General features: G+C 53.7%; 2 protein-coding genes across 4 annotated transcripts in view; one reads left to right on the top strand and one right to left on the bottom strand.

Moving 5' to 3' along the window:
- Window positions 1-2,645: 2,645 nt before the first annotated feature.
- On the bottom strand, window positions 2,646-13,076 carry NME6 (NME/NM23 nucleoside diphosphate kinase 6). The gene is made up of 5 exons (XM_074976884.1): window positions 12,916-13,076; window positions 8,923-9,025; window positions 7,812-7,851; window positions 6,992-7,152; window positions 2,646-6,889 (listed from the first exon to the last, which is right to left on the bottom strand). Exons 1-5 carry the CDS (start codon window positions 13,003-13,005, stop codon window positions 6,723-6,725), a joined length of 561 nt encoding a protein of 186 aa, XP_074832985.1. The 5' UTR covers window positions 13,006-13,076; the 3' UTR covers window positions 2,646-6,722.
- An 83-nt stretch (window positions 13,077-13,159) lies between these two features.
- Window positions 13,160-16,783, top strand: part of RABL2B (RAB, member of RAS oncogene family like 2B) — a 32,150-nt gene continuing 28,526 nt past the window's right edge. The window contains exons 1-3 of one of the 3 annotated variants that reach the window (XM_074984260.1): window positions 13,160-13,297; window positions 15,508-15,659; window positions 15,855-15,884. In XM_074984260.1, the coding sequence (XP_074840361.1) occupies window positions 15,544-15,659; window positions 15,855-15,884 (146 nt within the window). In that variant the 5' untranslated portion in view covers window positions 13,160-13,297; window positions 15,508-15,543. Of the gene's footprint in view, window positions 13,298-15,286; window positions 15,660-15,854; window positions 15,885-16,783 lie in introns of those variants that run through there. The other 2 variants (XM_074984259.1, XM_074984261.1) reach the window with 2 other exon arrangements.

Raw genomic sequence — 16,783 nt, 5'->3', positions numbered from 1 at the left:
GTGTGGGACCCTATTTTATCCTTGAGACTTCCTGTACCAGGTTGTACAGATAGAAGGACAAGAGGTGTGCCAGCTCTTGGCTCCATGGAAGCACCAATGGGCCAAATTAGAACTAGCCCACAGTCATTTGTTTGGGTTGCAGCTTGGGGCAGAGAAGACCGTGGTGCGGATCCTGCACCAGTTCCATTGGCCAGGGGTGCTCAAAAATGTGTGCCAGTACTGCGCATCTTGCTCAGAATGCCAGCTGCACTGCCCACATCTCCACTGCAGGCCCCCTTGTGCCACTACCCATCATTGAGACTCCACTGAGTGCATTGCTATGGACCTGGTGGGCCCCCTAGATAAGATGTCCCAAGATCACCAGTACATACTGGTTGTACTAGACTATGCCACTCGTTAACCGGATGCTATCCCACTACAAACCATGGCCTCAAAGAACATTGCAAGAGTTACCAGGGATTTTCTCTAGGGTTGGTTTTTCCAAAGGAGATACTGACAGACCAGGGAATGCCTTTCATGGCCAGACTAATGAAGGAACTGTGCTCCCTTCTCCACATCCAGACACTACATACTTCAGTGTATCACCCTCAGACCAACGGGATAGTGGAAAAATTCAATCGGACCCTCAAGGCTAGGATTAGGAAGGTAGTGAGCAAGAACAGTAAGGAGTGGGATGTTTTATTACTGATCCTTATGTTCACCACCCATGAGGTGCCCCAGGCCTCCACCCGATTTTCCCCCTTTGGACTCTTATATGAGCAGCACCCCCCCGAGGCTCCCTCAACATAGCTAAGGAAAGGTGGTAAGAGGAGACAGACAAAGTGAAAACATAGTGGACTATGTACAGCAGCTAAGAAGCCAGACAGAGCAAGTCACTTTCGTAGTAAGAAAAGACATGGAGGAGGCCCAGGAGGCTCAGAAAATACACTATGATCAACAGGCCAAACTCTGGTGGTTTCAGCCTGGGGACCACATTGTGGTGCTGGTGCCCACCTCTGAGAGTTAGCTTTTGCCCCACTGGCAGGGCCCCTATAAGGTAACTGAATGCATAGGGGAGGTAAACTATAAAGTACAACAGCTGGGGAACAGAAAACAAGAACAGATATATCATGTCAACGTCCTGAAATCCTGGCAGGAGAGGCCTGTGTGACCATCCTGGAGTCAGCCATACATGCCCCAGCTGGGACCCCGGTACCAATCCGAGTAGCGCCAGAACATAGGCCATCCCAAAGGGAGGAGGTTACTGAGATGATCTATAGGAACAAGGATGTGTTTTCAGAGAGACGAGGGTGAACGACAGCAGCCGTCTATCATATCATCACCAGCCCTGGGGATTGAGTAATGATGAAGCCCTACCAGGTGCCAGCCACCAAAAGGTAGGAGATAGGGGAAGAAGTGAAAAGAATGTTGGAGATGGGGATGATGAAGGAATCCCACAGCCAATGGTCTAGCCCCATGGTACTAGTACTGAATCCCAACAGCACTATGCATTTCTGTAACAACTTCTGGACGCTGAATGAAAGCTCCCAATTTCATGCATACCTCATCCCACGCATAGACGAACTAGTGGACCGATTAGGCAATGCCCAGTACCTGACACCCCTGGACTTGACCAAGGGCTATTGGCAAATCTCTCTAACCGAAGATGCCAAAGAAAAGACTGCATTTTCCACCCCAGACCATCTATTCCAATATACAGTCCTCCCCTTTGGTTTTCACAGAGCCCCAGCAACCTTCCAACGCCTAACAGATAGGCTTCTGCAGCCCCTTGCAAGGTACACCACCGCCTACCTCAATGATGTCGTCATACATACCCCAAAATGGGAAACCTACCTGGAAAGGGCAGCAGCAGTCCTAGACACCTTCAGGCAGGCCAGCCTTACTGCAAACCTGTCCAAGCATGCCCTCAGGTTTTACAGAGGTCAGGTATCTGGCGTATGTAGTGGCTAAGGGAATGGTGAAACCCCAGAGGAACAAACTAGAGGCCATTTAACAATGGCCCTGGCCACAGCAAAAAAACAGGTCTGTGCTTTCCAAGGGGTGGTGGGGTATTACAGGAAGTACATCCTCCATTTTAGTACAGGAGCCAGCCCACTGATAGATCTAGTGAAGACTCGTGGCCCCGATCCAGTGGTCAGAGACGTTGGAACAAGCATTTATGGACCTAAGGACAGGCCTTTGCAACAACCCAGTACCAATCACCCTGGATGTTTCAAAGGAATTTATATTGCAAACAGATGCCTTGGAGGTAAGGCTGGGGACAGTCCTGTCCAGATGGTTGAGGGAAAGGAGCTCCCAATTCTGTATCTCAGTAGGAAGTTGCTCCCACAGGAGCATAAATATGCAGTGGTAAAACAAGAATGCCTCACCGTGAAACGAGCGATGGAGGCACTGCACTCCTACTTGCTCTGAAACTGTTTTACACTGGTGACGGATCATGCTCCACTACAGCAGATGCAAAGCAACAAAAAATGCCAGAGTGACCAGGTGGTTCATTTCCCTCCAAACATTCCAATTTTGGGTGCAGCACAGGGCGGGAAGCTGTCATGGAAATGCTGATAGCTTCTTCAGGATGCACTGCCTCACGTCCCAAGTTGCCCAACCTTCTAAGTTGAATAGGAGGGGGGAAGATGTGTGGGGAACCGCAGCCCACAACACACTATAGTAACCTTATGGAGGGCAAGCATGTGGGCTGTTGGATCAGTGCCTTTGTTTCCCAGGGACTGAGACATCCAGGATCAGCCTGCAACAGCAGGCTAATCCAGCACCCAGGGTTAATCAGCCACCTGCAACCCATGAAGGCCCATAGAACCCTTTAAAAAGTTTCCCACAGGTAAGGAAGAAGAAGAAAGGGGACGTCCCAGGAAGGAGCAAAGAACTGCAGGAGATAGCCTGCAAGAAGAAAGTACAGCAGCCAGTAGAAAGTACTCGGGGAAGTGTCTGGGTAAGTGGCCTGAGGGGAACCTGGTGCACTCTGGAACGAGGGAGACAGCTCCTCCAGCAGCAGCTACCTAGGGTCCCTGGGCAAAAACCCAGATTGAGTGGGAGGAGACCGGGCTCCCCCCACACTGCCCCACACCCTCTAGGGCAGCTCAGAAGGGGTAGAAGGAGAACCCATCGTCCATGGGGGACCTCTCCCATTTATGACTGTGTTGATAATGAAAAGGTTTTGATAGGCTGTGCCCCACCCCTGGGAAAACTGGGAGGTAGAGCAAAAGAGATGGAGTGAGCCTCTGAGGCATCTCTAACAGCCACAAAGTGCAGGAGCCACAAGGAGTAACCCAGGACTTTGTCATGCCATCTTGACAGGAAGTATTTCCTAGCATCCAAACTAAACCTCCCTTGCTGCAGTTTAAGTCCATTGCTTCTTGTCCTGTCCTCAGAGGCCAAGGAGAACATTTTTAACTCCATCCTCCTTGTAACACTCTTTTGAATACTGAAACATGGCTATCATGTCCCCTCTCAGTCTTCCCTTTTCTAAACTAAACCTGCCCAATTCTTTCAGTCTTCCCTCATAGTTAATGCTTGCTAGACCTTTAATCATTCTTGTTGCTCTTCTCTAGACCTTGTCCAATTTCTCCACACCCTTCTTGAAATGCGGTGCCCAGAATTGAACACAATATTCCAACAGAGACCTAATTAGCACAGAGTAGAGCAAAAGAATGACTTCACGTGTCTTGCTCACAACACTCCTATTAATGTCTTCCTTACTGTCCTTTAACTCTGCTGGCCACAGACGTCTTGTATTCCTTAGCTTTATCAATTTTCCACAATTTCTAGCATCTGATTTATATTAATTACTATCAGCTATACCTTTCTTCATTACATTTTATTTTTATAGCTGCCTTCACTTCCCTTCGGAACCATTTTTTAAATCAGTATGGCCTATCGTCTTTGATTATGAGAGCCTAGTTTTAAAGGAATCTAGTAAGCTGTTCTTAAAATTATTCCCACCTACAAACACACTTTGTTTTACTTCTTCCTAATTATTTTCAGCTTTGTGAAATTAGTCCCATTAATGCATTGTGTGTATATGTGGGATGGCAAGCACCCACATATGTATATATACATATGTAATGCGATGAAGCTTCTTCTCTGCCTTGGTGTGACACATGCTTTCAGGACTGCTTATCTCAGAGGTTCATAGCAACCCTCAGTTTAGACACTTTCTCTAGGGCAAAAGCTGGTGGTTTAGTTAGCCACCTTCATCACTGGCCAGCATGGAGAAAAGAGAGAAGATTAAATCCCATAGACTCTACTGCCACTGCAAGTAATTCAGGGACAAGACAGACCCTTTTCCAAATTAGTCCTCCTCTGTTCGTGTGTTCCATTGTCCAGACCAATTCCCCCATGGTGAATAGGGAGTTGGGGATGAGTGGAATGCAGACTGCTGTCTACTCCGGTTTCCAGCCCAGGGACCCTGTAATAACAGCTGCCTGCAACGTTCTCGGTATCAGCTGCATGACAGCTACAATTCCTTGGGCTGCTTTCCCATGGTCCCCACCAGAAGCTTCCTTAGTGCAGGCTCTTCTTCCTGGTATTTGCTAAGACTTGCCCTTCCCAGAACTTCCACTGCATCTTTGCTCCCCAGCTCCTTGCATTCAATAAGCTAACAGCATGGGATCCATTTTTTAACCAGTAATCACTGGTTCTTCATTGGCTCCAGGTGCCCTGATTAGCCTGGCTCACTTGATTCTGGAAACCTGCCAATTGACTCCAGGTGCGTAATTGACCTGTGTGCCCTAATTGATTTTGGCAAATTCCTGCTTATTCTGGATTAGTCCTTGTTGGTTTACTCCAGTAAAAGGGACCTATTTAATCTGGGGGTAATATACTTCCCTTCTTCCATTATCCAGTAGCTTTCTGTCCTAACCCTTTCACAGTAATTACTGGTCTAGACTTTATTCTGCTTGCACATTATAAATGTGGTCATCATGATCACTTGTACCTGAGCTATAGTTAATTTCTATTTCTGAGATCAATTCCTCTTTACCTGTTAGGAGAAGTTCTAATAAAGAATCTCCCCCATGTTGGCTACAGCACTTTTTGAATTAGAAAACTCGTCTATAATGTTTAGAACTTCCATGGACGTTTTAATATGAGCAACAAGAGAACTGCAGAATGTGTCACTTAAATTGAAGTTCCCCATGATCACACAGATTTTCTTCCTTCACACTGTAAATAGGTACATAAGGAAGTGGTCATTGTGTTCCCTCTTATGCTATGATGAGCTACAAAATGAGGCAGCCAAACTATCCCGGTTAGACTCAGATGTTAAGATCAAAAGGGAACATTGTAATCATCTGGTCTGACTACTATCTCAGGTGGCAGAGCCTCACACACTGACTGCTGTAATAGACCCCTAACTTCTATCTGAATTACCATAATCCTCAAATCACAATTTAAAGATCTCAAGTTACAGGGTACCCACAATTTACACTAAATTAAATCTCCAGGTGACTGATTCCCAGTGTTGCAGAGGAAGGCACAAAAAATTCCCACCCCAACCGGGTCTCTTCCAATCTGTCCTGGGGAAAATTCCTTTCTGATTCTAAATATATTCAATCAGATACTGAGCAGGGATGCAAAATTCACCAGACACCTATGGAGGAATTATTCATAGTAACCTCATAGCCCTTCCCATCTAGTGTCACATCATCAATTGTTGGAGATATTTGCTGCTAACAGTCACAGACTAGCTACATACCATTGTAGGCAGTCTCATTTTACCATTCCCTCCATACACGTATCAAGATCTTTTTTAACCCTTGCTGCTCTCCTTGGAAGGCTGTTCCAGAACTTCTCCTGGAGGTTAGAAAGCTTCATCTAATTTCAAGCTAAACTTCTTGATGGTTAGTTTATACCCATGTGTTCTTGGAACCCTGGTGCTTAACTTAAATAACTCTTCCTCTCTCAGGAGTTTACCCCTCATATGTATTTATAGAAAACATTCATCCTTCTCCTCAGCCTTTGTTTAGTTTTACACAAGTTAAACAAGCCAAGCTTGACTCTCTTCTTCAAATGTTTTCCATACGAGCCAGTCCCGACATGGGTCTAGATTAGAGTCAGCATCCACTAGAACTGTGGTGTCCAACCAGTTCTGAAGCAGTAGCCACTGCTACAGGGCACTAGATGCATTATTCTGAATGTATTTATTATTCAACCCAACAATCACACTCAACTGGCCAAACAGCCACATGTGGCTAATAGCTAATGTTTTGGAGATCACCACAAGCCATAACCACACCAGATAAGCATGGAAGATTGTAATAGTAATGAACAGCCAGCATGCATTTGGACAATGCACTGGGAAGGGCTTTGCAGCTATAAGAGCTACCAGCACTGAAATTTGCACACAGACCTGTGCCCCCTTGCACCCTCTGAACCAATTTATATATGAGCATACACTGTGCTGGTGAACTGTAGACTAGGTTCCTCTACCATGCTGGAGTTCAGTGGATTCCTGATGATATTTAACATTTGTCTATAGCACCCATGCTACCTAGGCACTACACGTGCAGCCTAAGGCAAATGAGACAATCTCCCAGAGTGTGGTGTAAGGTGCATCACATCTGGGATTCACTCACTGTAACTAAATATATGACTCCCTGTCCTTTTTCCAGGGATAGTCCAGCTAATACTACTAGCAGCACTTCATGAGTGTAAGGCAATGCCCTGCCCATCTCCAAGGAGGTCAGTCAGGGTAAGTCTCCTCCTCTGTTCTAGTATGACTCTGTCCTGCCATCCTTGGGTAGGCTGTGAACATGCTCTGCTGCATCGTAGCATGCCAGGCCACAGCGCAGACGTGGCTCATCCTCCTGGTACCAGTGACTCTCATTGAACTCTGGGAAGAAGAACGCAATTTCTCTACTGGCTGATGCTGTAGAGTCTGTAAAAAGAGAGTGCATGCCCTCAGATGGTGGCATGTTACCCCAACTGCACCCCCACCTGGCCCTTCCTCTACTCTAATGACTGCCTTTGGTGTTCTTACCTGACCCATGAGTGGTGTTCCTTGTGTCAGTGAGGCCATAGGCTCCTCGGATGGAGTCCGGCGCTGTGTTTCGGGCTTGGTATACTCTGGTAGGTCCCATGAGAGATCTCCAAAGTGTAACTGCATCTTCATGGGCTAGGATATAAGCCCGCATAGGGCCACTGGGGAAATACAGCCAGGACAAGAGAAAATGAGGTTATAGCAAGGTGTGGGCATCTCATGTGCTTTCCATCCTCACAGACACAGCAAAATCAGAGAGGCACAATAAAGTGTCTGCCATAGATCACTCCTCTGGACACAGAGTAGGCTGACTGAGACACACTGGTAGCCAGGACCCCATGGTTATCTCCGACTGCTAAAACTCCAATTCCAGCACAGCGATCTTACACAAGAGAGCTGGGAAAGAATGTCATTTCTGTCAGTACACATCATACATCCCCCAAATGCTACACTGGTAGGGCAGCACTGAGGATCAGCTGGTGCCAGACTGGAATCAAAGTTCAAGTCCAGAGATCTGAACATCATTCACTGAACCATGAATGCTGCCTCTCTGGGCCATTTAACTCATGATTTTAGGAATGAACTTGCCCATTCCTGTGCCCCACCCTCATACTCCCCTTACCAAGGCAGAGGTGGAAGAGCCTCCCAGGGTCAAAGACAATGGGTTTGCTAAAAGAAGAACCAGCAAGAGGGGGCAACAGCATGTACGTGACACTCGATGTCACCTCTGCTCACTCTTGACAGCCTAAATGGCTCCTACTCCCCATGGCTGGAATTCACTGCAGAGGTGGGGCTGATTGGGTGAGTGGAGGGAAGGTACCTGCTCATGAACTCCACAAGCCTCTGATAGAAAAATCGCCCTGCAATGAGAAAGAGAACTTTTCACTCTAAGGGGGCATAGATGCTCTTCACCCTGAAACCCTTCTTTGGTCCTGCCTTACTGCCCACCCTGCTCTACTGCCCTTACCTGTGCTGCTCGTACAATAAGAAGAGAGGTGTTACCAGTTCAGAGTAAATCTAGCAAATCATCTTGTCCCTGACTGGGATTGATACCAGCTACTTTGACAGCTGTACCCCCACAGTGCACAATTCTGGGATAAACCAATCTCATGGGAGAATCACCTGAGCCTTGTTGGTCAATGGCTAGCTCCTCCATGCAGAAGAGGGTTTATCTAATCCTAGCAGATACATAGAAGATGTTAGTTTGCATTCTTCCCACCCAGACATGGTATGTATCTGGTCCCTGTTACCCAAGGAGCAGAGCATCTCACAATTTTAAATGTACTGTATTTATCTTCCCAACACGGGCCACGTAAGAAAGTGGTATTATTTCTGTCTCAGATGGGGAACGGGGCTACTAAGTGGCTAGTCCAAGGTCAAGCAAGAAGTCTGTATCAGAGCTCTACAGACATATGTGTCTAATTGCATTTTGACTTCCACTGAACTCTTAGCTTCATTAATGCCTCGTGGCAGAAAGTTCCACAGATCACGTATGGCATAACAGGTATTTCTTATGAAAACTCTTAAGTATGGTGCCTTTCCATTTCTTTGACTAGCCGGTTGCTGTAGTATTCAAAGAGAGTGAACAGGACTCCTTGAGTTACCTCCTATCTATCTGACCTACTGGCATTACCATACTATCTGAGCACTTTCCACAAGAAATCCATTCTGTATCCTTGCCACGTTCCTTTTCATTCGTTTCCACGCTGAACTACAAAATCCCTCTTCAACTCTCTCTCTACACAGGAGTCTTTCAAACTCTCTCATTCTCTTCACCCTTCTCAACTCCTTTCCCTTCTGTGATGCCCCTCTTGAGAAAGGCTAAGCTGCACCCTTCCCTGTGCTCCCTACTGCCCATTTCCACACTTTGAGCTAAGACAACCTCTCATAGCAGGATTCACTCTGATAAAGGGCCCCTTTAGAGTCACTACCAGAGTGCTCCTGGTAAAATCGCTGGCTGTCCTCCCTTCTCCACACCAACTCCTTGTTCCGCACGATGAGAAATTTGTTGTTCAGGATGGTCTCATGAACGGCCTGGAAAGGCAGGACAAGGATAAGGCACAAACATATCAGTTGTGACAGAACAAAGCCTTCAGCCAAGGAATCTGGAGGGATCCTGATTGCTGGGAGAAAGATGTGGCACAGAGGGCATGTAGAGGCTAGCCTGGAAAAAGATACAATGCAACCTGAATAACTCACAAGGTCTTGCACTCCACTGACAAGTGGCCCTGTATTCTGGGGTCCCTGGTTCTTGCGGCACCCTCCAGCAAGAATAGGGCAGTTCTTGCCTCACCTAGTTATCATGCCAGGCTTTGGAGACTCAGACAAATTTCTTTTCAAAGGACAGTTTAGCTTGTGGTGCACAGCTCTGTGCATGAGATATAGGATAGTAGGAGAAGAGGGCATAATTGGGCCGAAGAGCTGCGTTCAAATGGGTCAATGTTCAGTTATTCCAAATGGGGCGGGGCGGGGACGTGGAGCCAGGGGTGCCATGAATTAACATCCCCTAGGGAGATGAGTTAGGTCAGGGGAAGAGAGAGTATTACCCTGAACTAATGCCTCCCAAAGCAGGACAGGCTAGGCTGGGGCAGGCACCACCAGCTAACACCTCCCAGGGTAGAAAGGCAAGGACAGGGATGTAGGGGAGACACCACCAACTAACGTCTCCTGGGGCATTTGCAGGAGTGAAAGTAACAAATTTCTTACAGGTATTACCCTTTCACAACCATTTCCTTGAGACGAGGGGGTTATGATCCAACAGTAACAAATAAATTATGTATGAGGCAGAGTCCAGGGGGCTCAGGGCAGATGGGGGGTAGGAGTCAGGGCAGGAATCTGGGGACAAGAGGGCTGTAGGAGTCAGGAGTGGTGGGTGAGGGACTAAGGGCAGGGAGTTGGGGCAGGGGGTGTAGGAGTCAGGGAAGGGGGCTAGGAGTGTGGAGGGAGACTCAGGGCTGGGGATTGGGATGTGTGGAAGGTACAGAAGTTAGGCAAGGGAGCTGCGAGAGTGTGAGGAGAAGCTTAGGTCAGGGAGCAAGTGGGTGCAGGAGTCAGGGTCAGAGGCTGAGGTGCGTGTGGGGGGTGTTGGAGCAGTACTGGTTGCTGCTGGATTATCTTTGGCTGACGGTTAGATGGGTTCCTGCCCTGCTGCTCGTGTTTACTGTGCAGCCACAAGGAAGTGATGGGCTAGCTACCTGGGGGCACTGCTGCATGGATACCGATGGAAGCGTGAGACACCCCAGTCTGCTGCGCCCTTCTCTAGGCTCCTTGACAGGGGCAGCTGGCAGCAGTGCACCCCATGGACTGCACATCCTCTGCCCAGCATCCAGTGAGAGGGGACAAAAGGACAAGCACAGAAGCAACAGGAGCCAAGCTAGGAGTGTGCACGCCTCCCCTAGAGCAGTGCTTCTTGAACTTTTTGAGACCAGAGAACACCAAACAATATTTTTATGCAGAACTTCCCTGAACATTTTCTTTCAAAAAAAATTGTTGTCAGACTGAAAAAAGAAAAATCCCAGCAACATATACAGCAAAACTAAAATGAAGTACAGCAGAGCCTCGATTTACGGGAAGGTTCCGCTCCCATGCTCCCTCACGTAACCTGAATTTTGGGTTAGTCGCAGGGGGCTTCCTCCCCAGTGGAATGCATGTTCTGCACCTGGGACAGCAGCAGGAGCACCTGGGGCTCCCTTTGCAAGATAAGTCCTCAGGTGGTGGGGGGGGGTGGGGGAGGGTTAAGCCTGGTGGTGGGCTGGGGCTGAGGGAGGGGGGCACAGATGTTAAGCCTGGGATGAGTTAAGGCTGCAGAGGGTATGGGGGCGGGGGATGGAGTTGAGACGGAACTTGGGGCGGTTGAACCAGGGCAGGGGATTTGAGCCAGAACCACGCGAGGGGTGGTAAGCCAGAGCCCTGCTCAGGTGGTGCTCCAGGCTGTGGGGGGTTTGAACCAGCACCATGCACAGGGGATAAGTTGAACCAGGGTGGGGGAACTGAACTGGAGCCGTGCACAGGGGGGTTGAACGAGGGCAGGGTGTGTTGAACCTAAGCCATGGGGGGGAGGTGAACCAGGACAGGAAGCTGAAATGGAGCAACGCGTGGGGGGGTTGAATTGGAGTCACGCGTGGGGGGGGCTGAACGGGGGCAGGATGGGGGTTTGAACCAGAGCTGTACCTAGCAGGGGGTTGAACTGGGAGGTTTGAACCGGGAGGTTTGAACCAGAGCTGCTTGTGTGGGAGGGCTGAATGGGAGCCATGCACGAGGTGGGAGTTTGAACCAGAGCTGCGCAGGTGGGGGTTGAACCAGGGCAGGAGGATGGAACCAGAGCTGCACGCAGGGGGTATGAAGCGGAGAGTTGAGCTGGAGCCGCACATGAGGGGTGGTGAGCCAGAGCTAGCTGTGTGGATGAGGGGAGAGCCTGGATGAGGAGGGGCTGAGTCACACTCACACAGGCCACAGGGGGTTGAACCAGGGCCAGGGGAGCAGGAATTTGAGTTGTGCTTAACTCACATTAATGCAAGTTAAACGCAACTCAAAATTGCATATTTTGAGGGTTTACTTTAATTTAATCAGGTATCATAGTACTGAAAATGTCACATTGTACAGTATGTGGTTTTAATAACAGAAAGTAGTACAGGTTGCACCTCCCTTACCTGGCATGCTCAGGACCCAACAGGTTTGGAATGAGGGAATTTGCCAGATAAGAAAAAGTGCATCCTTCTCCAGCCTCCCTCACCTGTGGCTCTGGCCTCAGCCCAGACTACCAGGGGCTGCCACAGGTCTCCAGCCAGTGCCCCCCATGCCCTGCCACAGGGCAGGTGGGGGTTCAATTCCTGCCCATGGCGGCCTCCCAGATCCTGCTACTGGGGGCAGGCGTGGGCTCCACCTCCTGGCCCCATGAGCTACCAGGAAGCTTCGCTTCCAAGCCCCTTGGCAGTGTCCTGCCCCTGCTGCTGCAGGACAAGTGGACACTCAGGCTCCTGGCCCTGCACTGTTGCAGGACAAGGAAGGGCTCCAGCTCAGGCCTGCAGCAGTCTCTCTGCCCAGATGGCCATGGGACAGACGGGGGCGCCAACTCCTAGCCCCATGGCACCCTCCTGAATCCCACTGCTGTGGGGCAAGCAGGGGCTCAGGCTCCACCTCGTGGTGCTGCAAGGCAAAGAGAAGGCTCCAGCTCCCATCAAGGGGCTCTGGTTCCCAGGCCGGCAGCAGCATCCCAACCCCCTGCTGTTGTGGGGCAAGCAAGGGCTCAGGGTCCTGGCTCCATGCTGCTGCATGGCAGGGCGGGAACACAGGTTCCAGAGCCATGGCAGCCTTCTGCCCCCAGCTGCAAGGCAGGCGGGGGTTCTGGCTCCCAGCCCTGCCGAGGTTCCTGCACCTGCCAACTACTCTCATCTGGCAGCATCTGCGATCATTCAGGACGAGGGACAGTGCTGGACGAGAGAGCACCGGATGCAAGAGGTACAACCTGTAGTATCTTCACTCGCTTCTGGCCTTTCTAACGGGAAACGAATCTCGCTGTGATTCCTGCTAGGGCTGGAAGGGGAACAGGCCATAGCCCAGCAGCTGAGTGCAGCCACCCTGCCAGCACGGACATGCCGCTGCACGTGGCTGCCAGCTGCGAGCCGCGCCGTAGCGGGGAGGCGCTGAGCAGGGAGCGGGGCCGAGCGCAATGGTACCACCCGGCCGTGCACGCCGGACTCCCGCCGCTCTCCCAGGCGCACCAACATAACCACCGCGTTTCCGCAGCTCCCGTGCGGGTTGAGTCATACGCCGGGCGATTTTCCCACAGCCCGCGCAGCGCGCCCCACAGCGCACCCGGCCGGCCTGGCGGGAGCAGCGGGCGGCCGCTCCCGGCCCCACCAAGGCGCGGAGAGCTGGAGCTGGGCGGCGGCTGGGCGCTGGGCTCCGGGCTCCCCTCACCTCACCTCAAGCACCAGTGGGTGGGCCACAGCGTCGGGCTTCAGCACCGCCAGCGTGAGCTGCAGCGGCCGCCCGGAGCGCAGCACAGGCCCCATGTCGCTCTGCCGCGCCGCCCCGCGGTGCGAAGCGAAGCGAAGCGGCCGGCGAGCGCGCACGCGCGGGGACCCTGAGCGGTGTCGCCAGGGCGGCAGAGGCCGAGGAGAGGTTCGATGAGGAAGCGGGCCTGGCCGGGAGGCAGGGAGGACGAATAGCTCCCCCTGCTGGTGCGGGTCCCAGTCGCGCTTCCCAAGGAGCGGGCAGCCGCGGCACGGGGTCCTTCAGGCACCGACAGGGGCAGCCCGGGCTTCGAGCCGCTGCGTCGCATAGCAGCGGGACGCGCCTGGCCCGGTGAGTGAGCGTCGCGCCGGGATTCGGCGGAGACGGAGGATTGCTGGGCAGTCCGCGGCGTGGAGAGCGGGGGAGTGAGGGGAGCTGTCCGCGGCGGGGAGAGCGGGGGGAGTGAGGGGAGCTGTCCGCGGCGGGGGGAACGGTGGGGGTGAGGGGAGCTGTCCGCGGCGGGGGGGAGGGGAGCTGTCCGCAGCGGGGGGAGTGAGGGGAGCTGTCCTCGGCGGGGGGAACGGTGGGGGTGAGGGGAGCTGTCCGCGGCGGGGGGAACGGTGGGGGTGAGGGGAGCTGTCCGCGGCGGGGGGGAGGGGAGCTGTCCGCGGCGGGGGGAGTGAGGGGAGCTGTCCTCGGCGGGGGGAGCGGGGGGAGTGAGGGGAGCTGTGCGCGGCGGGGAGAGCGGGGGGAGTGAGGGGAGCTGTCCGCGGCGGGGGGAGCGTTGGGGGGGAGGGGAGCTGTCCTCGGCGGGGAGAGCGGGGGGAGTGAGGGGAGCTGTCCGCGGCGGGGGGAGCGTTGGGGGGGAGGGGAGCTGTCCGCGGCGGGGGGAGCGGGGGGAGTGAGGGGAGCTGTGCGCGGCGGGGAGAGCGGGGGGAGTGAGGGGAGCTGTCCGCGTCGGGGGGAGCGTTGGGGGTGAGGGGAGCTGTCCGCGGCGGGGGGAGCGTTGGGGGGGAGGGGAGCTGTCCGCGGCGGGGGGAGTGAGGGGAGCTGTCCGCGGCGGGGGGAGCGGGGGGGAGTGAGGGGAGCTGTGCGCGGCGGGGAGAGCGGGGGGAGTGAGGGGAGCTGTCCGCGTCGGGGGGAGCGTTGGGGGTGAGGGGAGCTGTCCGCGGCGGGGGGAGCGTTGGGGGGGAGGGGAGCTGTCCGCGGCGGGGGGAGTGAGGGGAGCTGTCCGCGGCGGGGAGAGCGGGGGGAGTGAGGGGAGCTGTCCGCGGCGGGGGGAGCGTTGGGGGGGAGGGGAGCTGTCCGCGGCGGGGGGAACGGCGGGGGGAGTGAGGGGAGCTGTGCGCGGCGGGGGGAGTGAGGAGAGCTGTCCGTGGCGGGGGGGGGCGGGGGGGAGCTGTCCCTGGCAGGGGGAGGGAGAGTGAGGGGAGCTGTCCACGCCGGGGGGAGCGGGGGAGGAGAAGGGGAGCTGTCCCCGGCGGGAGGAGCGGTGGGGGGGAGGGAAGCTGTGCGCAGCGGGGCGAGCGGGGGAGGAGAAGGGGAGCTGTGCGCGGTGGGGGGAGCGGGGGGAGTGAGGGGAGCTGTCCGCGCCGGGGGGAGCGGGGGGGAGCTGTCCCCGGCAGGGGGAGGGAGGTGAGGGGAGCTGTCCGCGGTGGGGGGAGTGGTGGAGGAGAAGGGGAGCTGTCCCCGGCGAGGGGGGAGAGCGGGGGAGTGAGGGGCGCTGTCTGCGATGGGGGGAGATCGGTGGGGGGAGGGGAGCTGTCCCTGGTGGGGGGAGCGGTGGGGGGAGGGGACCTGTCCCCTGCAGGGGGGAAGCAGTGGCAGGGAGAGCTGTCCCTGGTGGGGGGGAGTGGTGGGGGGAGGAGAGCTGTCCCTGGCGGGGGGAGCTGTGGGGGGGAGCTGTCTGCGGCGGGGGGAGCATTGGAGGAGAAGGGGAGCTGTCCCCGTCGGGAGGAGCGGTGGGGGTGAGGGGAGCTGTCCGTGGCGGGGGGAGCGGGGGGGAGCTGTCCCCGGCAGGGGGAGGGGCGGTGAGAGGAGCTGTCCGCAGCAGGGCGAGATCGGTGGGGGGAGGAGAGCTGTCCCTGGCGGGGGGGAGATCAGTGGGGGGAGGGGAGCTGTCCACAGGCGGGGAGCGGGGGGGAAGGGAAGCTGTCTCAGGCAGGGGGGAAGCAGTGGCGGGGGAGAGCTGTCCCTGGTGGGGGGAGTGGTGGGGGGAGGAGAGCTGTCTGCGGCAGTGGGGGATCAGTGGGGTGAAGAGAGCTGTCCCTGGCGGGGGGAGCTGTGGCAGGGGAGCGGAGAGCTGTCCCCAGTGGGGAGGAGCGATGTGGGGAGGGGAGCTGTCCCCAGCTGGAGGAGTGGTTATGGGGGAGGAGAGCAGGAGGCTCCCATTCCATTCTGGATTGGGGGGTATTCACCAGAGGGACAGGTGCTGATCCAGTACAGCGGTTGTGTTGGTGATAGCTGCTTTTTGGGAGCTAGGGAGGAGACTGTAATACTGTGAGCTTATTCTATCTCTTTTTGAAAGGTTCAGATAAGTAAAATCTTACTCTTGGTCCTAGGAGAGGTAGTTTCTGTCCAGCTAGGGTGGAGGCAGCATGGCTAGAGATGCACCGGGAGAAGATTCCTGTGAAGAGCTGGACCAGGAGAAATATGATGCAGATGAGAATGTGAAGATTATCTGCTTGGGGGACAGTGCTGTGGGGAAATCCAAGTGAGTATCTGGCCCTTGTTGCCAGCCGCTCTAGTCATTGTTACCTACACAATGGTGTGTTAGTTGCGTTTACAACCAAGGGAAAAACGGAATGTGAAGGAGTAGGGTCCGTGATTGTATCAGAGAGGTGAAGAAAGTAGATAATAACATGAGCAGGTAAGGGCTAATGGGCCTGTGTCGTTGTTCTGTTTGCAGGCTAATGGAAAGGTTCCTCCTGGACGGATTGTATCCTTTGGAATCTCTCAGTCGTCTCCATTCTTCTTCCTAGGGCTAATTGGGGGTACAGGAAGGGGAAGTGATTAACAGTAAACCCTCAGTTTAATGGACTAGAGAGGGGAGGGGTGTCCGCTATTCCCAAAAGTCTGTTAAATGCGACAGTTTCCTGCCCACGCACCCCCATCAGGTTCCCTCAGCTGCAACCCTCTCCCCCAAAACAAAACAAAACAAAACAAAAAACAAAACACTGCCAGTCACCGGAGCTGCTGCCGTTGGAGGGCTCAGTGGACCTCACCCACATGGCTGGAGCAGCCCCACCACACAGATCTGGAAGGGCTGCCACGCATGCTTCCCACCAGGGGAGGGACGCATATGCAAGTGCCAGTGTGCTCATTTACACACCCCACCCATGCTGGGAGGAGCATATGGTAGCTCCAGTGGAGGAGGTGGCAGCTCCTGCAGGCTGTGGCTGCAGTAAGTCTCTTACTTTTTTTTTTTTCTTTGGAGGAGGGATGATTTTACGGACCCCAGCGGACTTGGGAGTAATGGCGGGGCGGTGGGGGGAATTCCATTGTTCCTGAAGTCTGCTAAATCAGAATCCATAAAATTGAGGGTTTACTGTAATGCTTTTTTGTTTAACTGTGTTTTTGCCATCAGATATTCTTATCCCATTCTCACTAGAGGTCTGTTTCTAGGCTTTCATTGACTGACCTAGACTCTTTCACTACAGTAATGGGCTAGCTAAATCCACACAGCAATTGGGAATTTATATCTTTTGCTCCTCCAAAGAAGGTCTCTTTTCCCCCTTATCACCTACAATATCTTCTTTGGAATGCCTTTCCTGAACACTTCAGTGCTAGCAACTAGTCCTGTAAGACCTGTAGGACTATCATAAGCACTCAAGCTGT

This window comes from Carettochelys insculpta, chromosome 1, assembly GCF_033958435.1.
Source record: "Carettochelys insculpta isolate YL-2023 chromosome 1, ASM3395843v1, whole genome shotgun sequence".
Taxonomy (NCBI): Eukaryota; Metazoa; Chordata; order Testudines; family Carettochelyidae; genus Carettochelys; species Carettochelys insculpta.
The sequence above is the reverse complement of the archived record's forward strand: the minus strand, read 5'-3'. Positions and strand labels throughout refer to the sequence as shown.